The following is a 15,208-nucleotide window of genomic DNA, read 5'->3' as shown; positions in this document are numbered from 1 at the left end:
GAACTGGCATCTCACATAGATTTTCTGCTTTTCCAGCTCCACCACTCTTCACTTTCTCTCTTTTTTCTTTTTTTTTTTTTTTTTTTTTTTTTGCAATCTGTCTTTGCTTTAAAGTCTTGTGTTAATTTTAAGTCTCAGCAGAGATGGAAAACATGTGCCTACAAGGCTCGCTTGACCCGTTCATCAGTCAACAACAGTCTTATGTTCAGTGGGAAAAGGCACCCTCAGATGATCCAGCTTTGCATAGAGCAGACAGGGGTTCAGACCACGCAAATGGGTGCGGGTGGGACAGCCCAGGTCTTCAGCTGCATCTTGCTGCAGGTTGTTCTGTTGGCAGGCTGTGGCTGCCGTCGCACCTGCGGTCAAAGTTCTCGTAGGTGGAGTCCTGTGGCTGCGGCCTGGTGGTGGAAAAAGGGAAGCTTTCATCTGTGTGCTTACAAATGCAGTCGGCCGTGCAGTATAGTGTAGATACTAAATCAGCAACACCCTGCTTCTGCTGATAATTATTATGAATTTAACTCTAGGATTAAATTCCCTATTGCCTCTTGGGCTGCAGCCTGACGCTGCGCACATCCTGCTGAGATGAATGCATTTCTAAGGTAAGGTGAGGGAAACGTATCACAGATAACTAGGGCTGGAAGAGAGCAAATCCAAGGATATACTGGCCTCATATACAGTTTCTGTCTGTTTAACCTAAGGGTTGTCTTACATTTTTACCCATCTGTCACCAGTTTGTCCCCTACAGATGTCAGGAGTAGTCTCCTTGCTTTGGGTATTGGGAGATGCTGGTGGTGCTGTGGGAGGATGGTTCAGATTCTAGGTTTGGACTCTGCCACATCTCAGCTGGCTCTGACATGGACTATTTGGTTCTCCATACCTTCTTCCACGCTTGGCAGAACACATCAGCTATGGCATTGGCTCTGGGCAGCCTGGTCTGGTGATTGGCAGCCCTGATCATAGCAGGGGGGGTTGAAATGATGATCACTGTGGCTCTTTTCAACCTAGGCCATGCTGTGATTCTACAATTCTACGAAGGCTCTCCTGCCTCATCAGAAACTGGAATTCTTATGCTAGTTTAATGTGATATTCTGACACTTCCGGTCATCCCCTGCTTCTGCTGCATCCATGTCTCTCCAGATTCCTTGTCCTTGAGGTCTATTCTCAGTTGCCCCCCAAGATTTGGTTCTTTACACCAGCTTACTTGACTATCAGCCCAACCCTGTCCTCATCCCAGGAGCTGGCTATGAGGCCAGAAGTTGTAGCCAAGACAGAGGACAAATTGTACTTCTCTCCTTGTCATCTCTACCCTCCTACTGGACAACGTGAGTAGAAGGTGGGGTACTCTTACCGGGCCAGGATGGATGGAGCAGTGGAAGGACCTGTTAAATGAGAACAGATATACCAGTTAGCAAGATGATCTGAGGAGCCAGGACTGATTGACAGCCATAGGCAACATGCACTAGAGGATAACTGATACTCTGGTGAATGGTTCACTGTTGCCAGAATAGGAATCAACTTTGTGGCCTGAATCACAGAGCCCTGTGCACAGCAGGGATACTGGCTTGAACAGGTGTAAAATGGGATTACACTGCTGACTGGAAAGCATGCAGATGGAGTTGCTCTGGGGAGCAAGAAGGATGCTGACTCCAGGAGATCTAGCTGCTGTGAGGTGTGCAGTGGAAGTAAATCCTGCCCATGGGCTGGGGAAGAAGTAGTAATTGGTCTGTTCAATAAAAATCTGATTGTGTAGGCAGCAGGTTCCCTAATTACACACCTGTTGATTTATTAACCTTTTTCACTGGGCACAGGGAAACTCCTGCTTGCTCTGTTTAAAGATCCCATCCTGAATGACACTTGGCACCTGCAGACTGTGACCAGCCAGCCAGGAGGTCCCTCTTACTTGTTCTTAATATTCTGTTATGCGTGTCATTTCCCTAGGGTGGAAATAAAGATAATAACAGACTTCCCCCTTCCTTGTCTGATTTTATCTGCTGCATCACATCATGTTACCAGTCTGATGTTGGAAATAGAGAAACATACCTCTGGGGAACAGGGTCATGCCCAGTATCACCAGCAAAACAAGGACCTTAATTCCCAGCGGCACAAAAATCAGGATCAGGAAAAAGGAGCTGTTGGATGCCTTGAATTTATAGAAGTAGACTGTCCCCTCTGCTCTTCCGTGGCTGTTGACAGCTGTACAGGTGTATTTGCCGTCGTGTGTCAGGTACTGGAGCTCCTTGGTGACGCGGTGGTTCGTGTTCGTGACCGAGGTGAGGTTGCTGGAGTGGGGACTGGTCCATGTGAGGGCAGGTGCTGGTTCACCCTCGGCAGTGCAGCGGGCTTTGAAGGTGTGATCCCCATTGGAACTGACAGTAATGTTAATGATCCTGGGGGAAGCTGTGGAAATTACAGGAAATACATTAGGTTTCAACGGTAGGTTTGATGCACAGTGTAACAAGATTGGTGTCAAACTTCCTCTTCCTTATTTTTTCCTTGGACCCCAGCCCTTCCAGAACACTCAAGGAAGGATCTGCTCATGTGAGTCCTTTCCTTATTGTCTCAGGCTTGTCAGAGACCTCTCTGAATGGTGGCAACGTCCATCTAAGGGATGCTCAAAATTCAGAGGCACTGTTGAATTTGCAGCCTTTGAACTTGCTCTCTAAATAAGCAGGGCAGACGTGAAAAATCTTGTGGTTTTCTTCTGGATCTGTGAACTATTTCATACACTTAGTTCTCAGTGGCACTGTGAAGACTGAGAGAAACAAAATGAGCGTCCTCATGTGGGAAAAGCAGGTGCTTGGAGTTGATTTCTTTCATTTGTTGGGCAAGACAGCGTGAGTCATTGTAATGAAAGAAGACCAATCCATATCATAGATCACAGAATGGTTTGAATTGGAAGGGACTTTTAAAGGCCATCAGGTCCCACTCCCTGTAGTGCACAGGGGCACCCACAGCTCCAGCAGTGCTCCAGTCCAACCTTGGGGTCACCAGGAATGAGGAACCACCACCTCTCTGTGCAGCCTGTGCCAGGCCCTCGCTATGAGAACCAGCTGCGTTGTATATCTGTGTGTTTTGGTGTACAAGCTGCTTTAGGAAGCATTATTTAATTCCTGCCCTTTGTACTGCAGGGATCTGTTCCCAAAGCGGGGAGCAGTGGGGACACTGGGTCTATGCAAGCACCTGCACTCTGCTTCTCTCATCATCAGCACAGCTTGTTGTTGCCCTGCCGGACCAGTCTCTCTGTGGGATATTTCAGATCTGCTCCACAGAGGCAGAGCCCTGACTGCTCAGCACTTCTCTGCAGTACATGAACTCCTTCTCAGCCCTCGCCTGGCCGCCTGCGGTTTCACTTCAGAGACAAAAGCATCCAACACGCAGTGTCTGTGCACTGCTGGTTAAGTATGAGCCCACTCCTGAGGCCGCATGGGTGTCCCGGCTCTTGCTAGATCAGTGAGGACACCCTCTGAGAGGGACCAAGCACTCTTCTTCTGCACAGCACGGCGGAAACCCTGAGATGGAGGGCAGAGGCAGAGTGCTGGAAACCCACCTCCAATTGTTTAGCTCTCTGCCCCTTCTCCAGGCTGAACAAGCCCAGCTCCCTCATCCTGTGTTTGCAGGAGAGGTGCTCCAGCTCTCTGAGCATCTTTATGGCCTCCTGTGGACCTGCTCCAACAGCTTTGTATCCTTCTTGTACTTGGGGCCCCAAATCTGGACACAGTGCTCCAGATGGGCCACACCGGGGCAGAACAGAGGGGGGCAATGCCCTTCCTGCCCAGTGAAGCTGTGGAAGATGTGGAACACAAGTCTTGTAAGGAATGGCTGAGAGAACTGAGGTAGTTCAGTCTGGAGAAGAAGATGCCCAGGGGAGACCTGATCACTCTCTGTAGCTACCTGAAAAGAGATTACAGAAAGGTGGGAGTTGGCCACTTCAATCATATAACGGTAGTAGGACAAGAGATAATTTCCCCAGTTTGTGCCAGGCAGAATATTAGGAAAAACTTCGAAGAGTGGACAGGCATTGGAATGGGCTGCCCATTGGATGGAGTCCCTGCATCTTGAAATGCTCTGGGAATGTTTTTAAATATGGTACTTAGGGACATGGTTTAGTGGGCAGCATTAGTGGTAGGTGGATGGTTGGGTGAGGTGATCTTGGAGGTCTTTTCCGGCCATAATGGTTCTGTGATTCTATCACTCAGGATTCAGATGTCATTGCCATGCAGATGTCCACCCTTAAGAAGGGCTTTTTATCTTGTGCTGCCACAAGGATGCTGTGCAACGCCTGTTCAGTGTGATTTCTCATCACAAGGCTGCATGGATCTCTCCAGAGGGACAGAATCATATGCACTGAGTGTGACCAGGCTGAGATGCTGGTGCCATCCAGGCCTGCTTGTGCTTACATCTCTTAACACCTGCTCAGCAGCTGCATTCTCCAGCTTAAATCCTGATGAAGAGCCCATCTGTAGCCTCACTCCAGGAGCTGCAGAACTCAGTTTTCCTATCTGCAGCCTGCACTGATCCCATGCTGCAGGGACAATACGCAAGACTCACCAGGCTCTCACCTGGGCAGCCACATCCTAGCTGTTTCTTTACTTCCTGCAGTGTTTAGCTCCTGTGCCCTTCCTTGCAGTGTGCACATCACTTCAGACTGGAAGCCTGCAGTGAGTATTCCCTGCCAGTACGTTACAAGTCCTCCTCAGGGCTGACTAGAACCTGGAAAAGATAACGTTTTGGAAGAGCAAACATCTCAGATAACCTTCTGTTACCACCTCATCACTTTCCACATCTCACGGCTCTCCAGTTTCCCTCTGGGGTGACTTTGCCTCCCTGGGCACTTGATGCTGTCTTACCAATCAAATGCAGCTTTATCCCATTCCTGCTTTCGTACTTGTCGTGGATATCCCCAGAGAACTCCACACGGCAGAAGTACCTCTCACTGTCACTCCAGGTCAGGTTGTCGATCCTGATGGAAAGGTCTTTGTGCCGGGGGTTGCCAAAGAGTTTGTATTTGTTTTTGTAGCTGACGGCGGTCTTGCAGAGCTCGCTGGCACTCTGGCTGGTGCACTTAAACACTACAGTGCCATTGTACGGCTCCTTGATCCTCCAAATGGCAGTGAGGGTACGGTCAAAGGTTTTGTAAGGGTGTGTGAAGGTACAGGGCAGAATAACCATCTTTCCAAGTTCACCAGTGACGTCAGATGGGACGTGAATGGACCAGCTATTGCACTGCACGCCTAGAAGCAACAACAGATAATCAGGAATGATTTACATAGGGTATTGAAGAAGGAAATTGATCATCCTTCTTGTACCCTCTCTCTCATTCATCAGAAAATGGATGCCCTTTGTTCCTCCCCCTGTGCAGGGGACTTGCAGGTGGTTACTCAGCCCACTTAGTGGGGCTGGGTTTGGTACCAGCCTGCAACAGAGCTGAGGGGGCTGCCTTGCTCACGTTGAAAGCAATTTAATTTTTAAGCAGGCCTTGCCATGTCAGCAATAGCTGACCTGTACATGTCCACTGTGAGGCTGTGTGAGTGTTTGCAGTTGGAAGATGTTTGTGTGCTTGCAGACACACACTTCCTAATATGTGTGTGTGTACATACATATATACAACGTACTCAGAGATCTGGTGGCTTCAAGCACTAATCCAATTAAATGCAACCGCTCTGTGTTTGAGTGCATGCACACAGTAGGATGCACAGCAAGCAGCTCCATGTTAACAGAGCAGGTTGACAACACGTGGACTCCAGCTGCCTGCATCTTCCCAGACAGGCCTTGTCCTGGCCTCACAGGAAGAGAAGTTCTGGGTTTTCCAGCCAGGATGTAACAAACAGTTGGAATTTGACCACTGTAAATCCTTGTCGTGGTAGATGATCACAGTAAATACAAGCCATTGCCACCAGACCCAGTTTCTATCAGTTCTATCTGGTGATGAAAAGAGTCTTTACCTGAATGAATGTTTTCCAGCCTTGAAATATATCAGGAAAACTCAGTGTCTCATCCATTTCCCTTCTCCAGTAACCAATAAATACCAACAAATAGCACTTGTAGGCAGCTCTTGTTGTATAGATACCTATATCCATCAACCGCATTTCTGTTTGCAACACCTGCAGCACCAGAGAGTGGTTTCAGGAACGTCTGTGGCTACATTCCTGTCTTACATAACTTACTTGGTGGCTTTGTTAAATCAGGAGGTTTATCCTCCACAGTTGAGAATAATTGGAGAAAAATGTAAATAATTTGCCTCGTGTAAACAGATTGCTGACTTTGCTGTGATCTGTGGGCATTCATCCGTCAGGTTGATCAAGTAAAGGCTAAGCTAGGATTGGTGCTTGTGTTTATGTCTGCTGTCCATAATATTTGACAAATATCCCAGTGGCTGTACAGGCAGAATTAATGTTCTTTTGTGTTGCACAGTGAATAAAGGCTGATGTAGGACTGGTTCTCCTCCATTAAGTTATTTAGCCAGAATTTGTGCCAAGCCAATATTTTAATTACTGAGGTCTGGAGTCGTGGTGCCTTTTGTCACTCACTGTAATGATGTGATTACCTTTTGCAGCCTGGATTATCTACTGTACAAGGCTATATGGCCATGGGCACTCCAGGAAGCTCATGGGCTCTAAGTACAATGCCCCACTGGTAAAAACAAAGAACTCTATCTACTAGTTGTCGGTGGAAAGGATTTGAGTTCTTGATAACCAGATCAAGAGCTGGAGCCCACCACAGCCATTAAACTTTCTCTATCAAACAGTCTGACAGTATATGTAACCAAATCCTGTTGACTTTAATAGAACTTAAGTATACACTTGAAGTTAACCGTGGGCTAAAGTGCAGAGTGGAGCAAATTGTATGAATTTCATATAAACTCTAAAGAACATGAAGCAGTATGAAACAGGGCTTCTGAGTGATGAGAAAGATGAACTTCCTGCACTAGTTATTAAAGCAGAGGAAAAAGGAAAAAGAAAAAAGAAGAAAGGCCCTATCAGACGGAACTGTAGCAAGCTCAGAACTCACCCTTTTTGAAGATGGAAAGGACGAACAGAAGAAACAAACTGTACTCTCTCATGCTGGTTGAGGTTCTCCACTGGGGTGTATCAGCAAACCAGAACTGTCTCTGCTACATCTGCGCTGCTGATCTTGTCATCACAAAAGGTTTTTCCAGAGATGGAAGAAGCTGTGGTTTTCCTCTCCTTGGAGGGAATGAGTTGTCCAGCTGAACCGGCTCTGGTTATATTAATAGTTTTGTGGTCAGTCATGTGAAAAATACAACAGAGGCAATCAGCGTGTTGCCATTTTCCAGCTGAAGGAAAGAGTCTTAAAGATGGGGCTGCAAGCACCCACTCCATGAGGGGTATGGGATAGAGGGATGTTTGGGGCTTTCACCAGGTGCTCACTGGTCTGGAGGAAATTCTTGTGATCTGCCCCAGCAAATAGCATGACCCACCTGCACTTTGTTTGAGGCAGTGGGGCCTGCAAGCCAGTGGTGCTTTACCACTTGCACATGCTGTTTGTCATCATCTCTAGGTGTAAATCCCCCTGAGCAGGCACAGAGGTCGGGCTGTGTGGTCTGGCTGGTTGAGGTACCCTGCTCTGTCCATCTTTCTGTGACTTTGATGAGCCCCCAGCACAGGGAGGATGTTGGAGTGGGTCTGGAGGAGACCACAAAGATGCTCAGGGAGCTGGAGAACCTCTGCTAGGAAGGCTGAGGGAACTGGGGCATGGATGGGGCCCTGGGCATTGTTGTCTACTGGGAGGCACCCAGCCCATGGCAGGGTAGGGCTGGGTGGGCTTTAAGATCTCTTCTAACCCAATCATTCTAAACCAGGATGCTGCTGCTGAAACAGAACTTGTGGAGCAGGATTAGAAGGATATCCTTCATAGAGCAGACCAAAAATCCACCATGCCCAATAGTGTCAGCCTGAGAGGGAGCAGGAGAAGGGAGTTATGGAAAACCTATTGGAACAAGTAAGGATGCTATACCAGCACTTCTGAAGTCCTAGTCACTCTCCCCTCCCAAATAGTGACCCTGCGATGCTGAGTTTAACCCAGCAGCACATACTCCCCATCAGGTCTTAACCTGCGATTTGGTGCCCTCCGTTCCCACGTAGGAAGGGGTGATGTCTGACTGCCCTTATCTCGGCAGCTGGGCCACTGTAGGGCCTTTCTTCCCTCATCTCCCAGCACAGCACCGGCTGGGCTGCTCCTGCAGCAGGCAGCAGTGGGTGCACGGCCGCTGGAGGGCTCCCGGAGCCCAGGGAAGAGGATGCTGCTGGGCTCCCAGGGACTGCGCTTCCTTCCCTTCGGTACTAAGCACCCGAACTCTTACACTGCTTTACACCCTCCCCGTTCCCATCTTAAATCTTTGTGCAAATACTTCCAGAGCTGGGACGCGGAGATGTGGCAATGTGTCAAAATTAGCACAGAATCATAGAATGGTTAAGGTTGGAGGGGACCTTAAAGGGAATTGAGCTCTGATCCATGCCATGGTCTGGTTGCCCCCCACTCAACCAGAATGCCCAGCTGGACTTGGATGCCACCAGAGATGGGGCAAGTTCACTGTTCCAGACCCTTGTCCTCTGGGTAAACATTTCCTCCTAACGTCTCACCCAATTCTCCCCTCTTCAGGTTTAAAGCTGCTCCTCCTGCTTGTAAACTCCATTAGTTGCTCTCCAGATGCCTGCAAAGGAGAAGGGTTTTCTGTTTTCCCAGAGTTGTTGGAAGGAGGCTCTGAGTACCTCACTGTAATTGTCTGCAATGTGGGCCTCTCGCTGCCCTGCAGAGGAACCTGAGGACAGAAACACTAAATGAGGAACCTGCACCCCAACATCAAAAGTTCAGTGCCTTTTCTGCCTTCTGCATTTTTCTTCATGTGCTATTTGATTTTATCTTTCTGTGAGGTGAGCTTTTTGGTGCTGTCTCTCAGCCCTTGGCACAGAGGATATCAGTGGACTGATGCAAAAGATTAAAGGGAAGTCCGTGCTCAAAACGTATTTTTCAGTGTAAGGAGTAGCTGCAGCTGACTCCTTTTCCTCCTCGATGTTATGCTCTAGTATCTCCTGGTCAAGTATCTGGTAAATCAATGCATTCCTGGACACTCCACACGCTGTTAGAATTGCATCTTGCCTAGGCTTGCTGCACCTTTGTTTTTAAAAAGAGGCAGCAGGAATACCTTCATCTTCTCTGTCACTCTTTTCAGCAGACAAATTTCATTGAGTTCTGCCATACATATAGTCTTTGTTTATTGAAAACTCTGACAGTGCAATGTGTGCAAGCAAGAAAGCATCTCTACTATCCATCCTCTTATTTCCACTAAGCCAATGGTTGTGTTTATAGCTGTTTATAAATATCTAAAGAGAGATGGGAGACAAATGGTTGAGGCGAGGCACTTCTTGCTGGTGTGCAGCAACAAGACAAGGAGCAATGGCCTAAAACTTGAACAGAGGATTTTCCACAATAACACACAGAAAACTTATTTGTGATAAGGGTTTCAGAGCATTGGCAGGCCAGAGAGGTTGTGGAGTCTCCTTCTATGGAGATATTCAAGACCAACCTGGATGCTGACCTGTGTACCCTATTCTAGGGCACCTGCTTTAGCAGAGGGTTGGACTCGATGGTCTCTTGAGGTCTCTTCCAACCTTTTTGATTCTGTGATTCTGATTTGGTGAACAGGTAAACAGGGGAAGGATCTTTGTTACAAAAACTGTTCTGCAAACAGTAGTTTTTCCTTTCAGGCTGTGATTTAGACTTTCTGGTAGGCACTGGATCACAGCAAAGTAAAATGGAGGTCATTTTCTTGCTCTTCACTCCTGTAAAATGCTTGTTAGAGCAGATTCATGGGGAGCAAGGGAGCTTGACTCAATTTTCTCCTCATGTGGTATCAGCGGGGTTGTTTACCAAGTTTTTAGGAAAATTCACTGTGAATGATTCTGCTTACAAATCCATCTTTCAGAGCAGTATTTTGCTCATGTAGCTTGTTTAAATGCCATGGTATACACAAAGCCATCCTGATTTTCAAGGTATGGTTGAGGTTGGGGATAAGAAATGATTCTAGTCTTCTTCTGTTAGTGCTGAATGATTCAAAATCTGTTATCTATGAATTTTTCTTCCAATTCTGTGCTTAAGTAGTATCTAAGAATGTTGCTTCTGGTCTAGCATCAAAAACAATGTGCCTTCCATATTCGTAGAATCATCAAATCATTAGGTTGGAAAAGACTCCAAGGTCCCCAAGTCCAACACCAACCCATCCCTACTATGCCCATTATCCACATCTCCAGGCGCCACATCTCCACAGTTCTTGAACATCCCCAGGGATGGAGACTCCACCACATCTCTGGGCAGCCTCTTCCACTCTTTCTGAGAAGTTCTTCCTAATATACAATATGCATTTGGTCACAGAGACTGTGGATAGTCCTCACATCACTCAAGGACCAAACTGGAGCCATTTCTTCCCCCCCTCCCTCCCTTTGAGTCTTAATTCCAGTTCCAATGTTTTCTACTTTGATTACTCCAGCAGCATCTATGACACCTGCCCCTAATCCTTCAAGTGTGTCCATCTGCACACATTCTTATGATTTGTCGGATCTGGCACCGTTCCTGAAGGGATTAGGCCTATGAAGTAGCTAGGAGGTGAGACTGGGGAACCAGAGGAATTTTCCTTCCTTCTAGTTTCTATCGGCAGGGACACGTAAAATGTGAATCATGCTGAGCTTCTTGGAGCTGCTATGGGCTCTGCCGTGCATCCCTTTGGTCCTCAAACCAACAGCAAAGTACCTAGAGTACAAGGAAAGTGCAAGAGTAAGGAGGATGAAGGGCATCAAGCCAGGAGCTTTCCTGTAGGTGACACTGATCCTGCTTCTTGGCACCAAGTAGAACACGGTCATCACTACGTCAAGCTTCCACTGATCCAATTTGAAAGTCTTGCAGGTTCACTCACTTGACTGTGGTGTTTGCTTAGCCTATTACAAATGCTCCTGACCTGAGAAATTCTCCTGCTTGCCATATCGTCACTGCTACGTCTTGGGCTGTTCCACTGCCAAAGCTGTGGCAGTGAATTGATGAGCAGCTATGGGCTGCTGGTGAGCCCCTGTCACCTCTGCTTAATGTCAGCTACAGAAAGTCAGGTGTGTACTAGGATACTTCTCACCTAACAGGCAATTGCTGTAGGAAAAACAGCTTGTATCTGAATGTGAACAGAACGTCATGGATGGAAGAAGAAATAGCATCTCACTGTTAATGTGTCTCTTGACTTCTACATGTTCACATATTGAGATGGAGAACAAATCATCTCTCAGACCAATGTGTTTCTTTCCCCTTTCAAAGCTCCATGCTCTGAGCAGCAAGAACTGGGCTTGGAATGGGCTTGGAATGCACATATTCAGGCAGGAACATGGTTTATTCAAACCTTGTCCATACCAATAGGACAAAAATTATATAAAAGAAAGAGCCTGTGGCTATGAGAACACTAACACCTACCTTATCTGAGCAGCATTAGAGCTCAGAATAATGCAAGCTTTCATTACAGACTTGCAGATGCTAAAGTGGGATTGCCTCGTCTCAGGATAGGCCATCATGGTATTTCCTGCATTGTTTTCACCAACTTTCTCCTGAACTTTATTCCAAAACCTGAGCCTAACACAGCATCAAGGTACCATGAATGGTAGAAAGGAGCAAGGGAGGGCACAGTGCCTATGAGTCCTCCCACGGAAAACCTGGGAGGAAAGGTGAGTTGTGGATGTCGGCTCAAGCTGTTGAGGTAAAGAGTGAGGCACTGTGATGAGCTGCACCCAAAAGCAATGTTCTTTGACAGCCTTGACCTGGTTGTACCAGGGTTGCCTTCTGGACTGGACAGGCAGGAGAAGTGGGCCCATGTGAACCTAATGAGGTTCGATAAGGCCAAGTCTAAGGTGTTGCACTTGGGCTGGGTCAATCCCAGGTTTTTATGGGGAGGACCTCCTTGAGAGAAGGACTTGGGAGTCCTGGTGGATGAGAAGCTGGACATGAGCCAGGCGTGAGCCAGCTTGCAGCCTGGAAGGATATTGATACTGGAATAAAGTGAGATGAAAGTAGCACCTTCACTTGCTCTGATTGCATGACCTGTCCCAAAAGAAATCATTTTTACTATGTATATCAGGTTTCCTAGATGGCAAGATGAGGATGGGATTGTGTTGCTGCTTTTTTTTTGGAGTTATTGTTCTACAGTTCAGTTTGCTGAGAGGTTCTGATATTTTAACTGGTGCAGACAACACAGTTAAGTAGAACATAGTGGTAAAATGTTACTGCCTGTGTGTTTATTCTCTGCCTTCACCTCAGGAAACATTTCTGATACCAAATGGAATATATAGCAGCAACAAACGGCAAACAGTTTTTAGCATTTCTCCAGCACGCTTCCTGCCTTCAGAAAGTGACTGTTACTAATTCCTATATTGGTAGGTGTCCAAGGTTGGTGGTTTCTCTTTCTGTGCTGTTCATAGTGGGATCTGCCAGGTGGGAAGGTCCCAGCAATGGAGTGCCAAGAAGAGGCATGTGGGCTGCAGGCTGTATAAGAGTTTGCTTTCTTTTTTTGATCTTGATACCAGAGAAGTGTTCCCAAAGGCCAGTGCTAACACTTTCGGGGCAATGTAACCTTTACTTAATTGCTCAATTGCCATAACCTTGCACTGTGCTTTAGATACCAAGTGAGATAAGGTCCCTGCCCAGGGGAGCTTGCACTCATTTAGCTTGATGCATTATAGCACTGACTCCTGGAATGAAGATCAGAGGCTGATAACAGGGAGAAGTTCTTTGAAGAGTTCATTGTTCTCATCAGTTCTCACCACAGTGTGGTTGAAGCAAACAATGGATCAATTTGCACTGCTTCATACACCCTACAAGCAGACGTACAAGTGGCTGTTGACTCACCAGTAGGACCTTGCTGGAAGCTTGGTGTTTCTGTCAAGGCAAGATTAGAAAGTGAGGTTGCACCAGGGGAGGCAACACAGAACACAGTGGAAAGGCTGAGCCACCACAGTTGGAAAGTGAGATGAAAAAGAGAGGCAGCTTGGGGCTGGGCCCAAGTTTGGGTGGCCCTGCCATCAGGTGGACCTTTTGGTAAAGGCAATTCTCTCTTCCCTGATCCTGAACCCTCTTTCTGTTGCTTGATTTTAGGCCATGGTCCTTCCTTGCCGTAAAGTGATTGACTTAAAGCACAGTAGGATGGAATAAGGGCATGAGGGAGATTAAATTTCGTCGTGCTATAAAGTAAATAGAATGTTGGTATTTGGAGGCTGGAAACTGGGTATAGCTGGTGGGGAGGATAAACTGCTGGTTAGGAGTGGATGAGATGAATGGAAAGAGGAGTTATGGCATGTGAGGTAGGCAGGTTTGGCACAGATTCCTACTTCATATGACATCCACAGAGATCTTTCTAAGATCTTTTCTCTCAACTGGAGAGGCTCTGCAGTCCCCGAAGGCTGAAGATAAACTCCTTAGATTTCCACAATCTACTGGAGCAGGTATCAGCTTACCAGCGTATGTTTGAAGATCACTCTGTCTCTTTTTATCATGTCTTTAAGTGAAAAATACATGGCCCTATGATTCCCCATACTGTACTTTCCAGCAGTAAGAAGGGAAAGGAAGTTTTTCATTTTGTTAGGGACCTGGATGATTAACACTGTCCACAGATGTGCTTTGAAGGAGTAAACTGTATGTGACCGTCACACAGAGGGGCTTTGATCTAGCCCATGTTGGTGGAACAGCCACATTGTTCCAGGCAAAAAGCATTACCTACTTTGTAACTGATAACTGTACCATGGAAAGGTTAGCCGTGGCTTAGCATGGGGGGGAAGAACAGTCACATGCCTTCTCTAAGGTGCCATTATTCATTTCCCCGTTGGGCTTCATTACTGAATAACGAGGCCTTTGGCCCTATTTTCTGTTTGAGTGTGTAAGTCATTCTCAGTTACCATTTGAATACTTTTGGATGTTGTCCCAGAAGAACTTACATCCTGGAAGGCTTTGTGACATGTGTGAAAGCACCTGTCTTCTCCAGCATTGGTGTAGTTACTTCCCACATCACCAGGAGACATTTGGCAAAGTGTTTTAGAAGAGCACGTGTCTGAAGGCAGAGCTGTTTGTATGGAATTTGTCCATTGCTTGCTAAAAGCATGGGTTTCTGCAACCCTTACAAATAGCCATCATTCTTTGAAAGGACAATGGAACAAATGAGCTTGCAGAACTTGCCAGTGTGATTATCAGTTACAGGCAAATGGCTCCCTCTGACCTCCTTAGCTTTATTACGCAAATCTACAACACGCGAGTTAGTGGCCTCCTCTGGGAGCAGGAAGCTGTAAGGACAATGTGCCTCCTGCATGACATTCTTGCTGACATTCCTCTTCTGATATTGTAGACTTCAAACCCCCTTGGCGTGCTGTGTGCTTCTAGCTTGAAGGACAGATTGGATTTGCATGATTGGTCTACATGAGTCCTATGAATTCCTGCTTGTTTGCAGAACTGCCACCCTGGGAGGCAGCAGTGCTTACAGCTGCAATTTTCAGCCGTGCTGGATGAGAGATGATGGGTGGCATGACTTGCTGTGAAGGGTCATTTCACATGATCCTAGCAGAGTTTGGGCTGGAGCTATGTAGACTCAACGCTTCTCTAGCACCTGCTGCTCTTGACCCCTGCTTGGACATGACAGAAGTTTGCTGAAGATGAGGCCACTTCAGCTTCCAGGAGGCATCAACCAAGGAAAAGGCTTTTCTTTCTGAATTTTCATATATAAAAATAGATCTAAAAGCTTACCATAATCGGTAAAGATGGTCCGGCTGTCTCAGGCTAGATCATTGCTCAAGCACACTGGCGAGCTTATTTCCATGTGTCCCAGCCCCACCTTGCATCTCACTCCATGTGCAAACATTTCAGGGTTAAGAAGAGTTTCCCTTTTTTGCCCTGTTCCTGTCATTCTGCTCTTAACCCTCTGCACAAATTCCACTTTCCAGCTTATGTTGTTTGGTATGTTGATGAGCATTTGATCTTCTGAAGCTAATCAAGTTCTTCCTCCTTTGCGTCGTATCAGCTTTCATATTTGGCTTAATTAAAAAAATATGTATATGTATGTATGTATGTATATGTATATATGGCAAATCCATCCAAAAACTTATCATTTTTGTTTGGCTAAATGCAATCTCTACACTTTAAAGTAGAATCACTGCACTGAGTTGGATGGACCAGACTGCTG

The 15,208-nt window shown here is 46.7% G+C and overlaps 1 protein-coding gene across 1 annotated transcript; it reads right to left on the bottom strand.

The window, feature by feature from the left end:
• Positions 1 to 228: 228 nt before the first annotated feature.
• SIGLEC15 (sialic acid binding Ig like lectin 15) lies at positions 229 to 7,084 on the bottom strand. Its single transcript, XM_052670685.1, has 5 exons — positions 7,009 to 7,084; positions 4,848 to 5,231; positions 2,041 to 2,397; positions 1,349 to 1,379; positions 229 to 398 (listed from the first exon to the last, which is right to left on the bottom strand). The coding sequence occupies exons 1-5, from the start codon at positions 7,058 to 7,060 to the stop codon at positions 302 to 304; spliced, it is 921 nt and encodes a 306-aa protein (XP_052526645.1). The 5' UTR covers positions 7,061 to 7,084; the 3' UTR covers positions 229 to 301.
• Positions 7,085 to 15,208: the final 8,124 nt, after the last annotated feature.

Source organism: Tympanuchus pallidicinctus, unplaced genomic scaffold (genome assembly GCF_026119805.1).
Source record: "Tympanuchus pallidicinctus isolate F22 unplaced genomic scaffold, pur_lepc_1.0 scaffold9, whole genome shotgun sequence".
In the NCBI taxonomy this organism is placed as follows: Eukaryota; Metazoa; Chordata; class Aves; order Galliformes; family Phasianidae; genus Tympanuchus; species Tympanuchus pallidicinctus.
The sequence above is the reverse complement of the archived record's forward strand: the minus strand, read 5'-3'. Positions and strand labels throughout refer to the sequence as shown.

Excerpts from the sequence above, each read along its gene's own strand:
- SIGLEC15 (XM_052670685.1), bottom strand. The coding sequence starts at position 7,060 with ATGAGAGAGTACAGTTTGTTTCTTCTGTTCGTCCTTTCCATCTTCAAA. Across the intron at positions 5,232-7,008 it reads CCTTTCCATCTTCAAAAAGG|GCGTGCAGTGCAATAGCTGG; the intron begins GTGAGTTCTGAG and ends TGTTGCTTCTAG. Across the intron at positions 1,380-2,040 it reads CATGACCCTGTTCCCCAGAG|GTCCTTCCACTGCTCCATCC; the intron begins GTATGTTTCTCT and ends CTCATTTAACAG.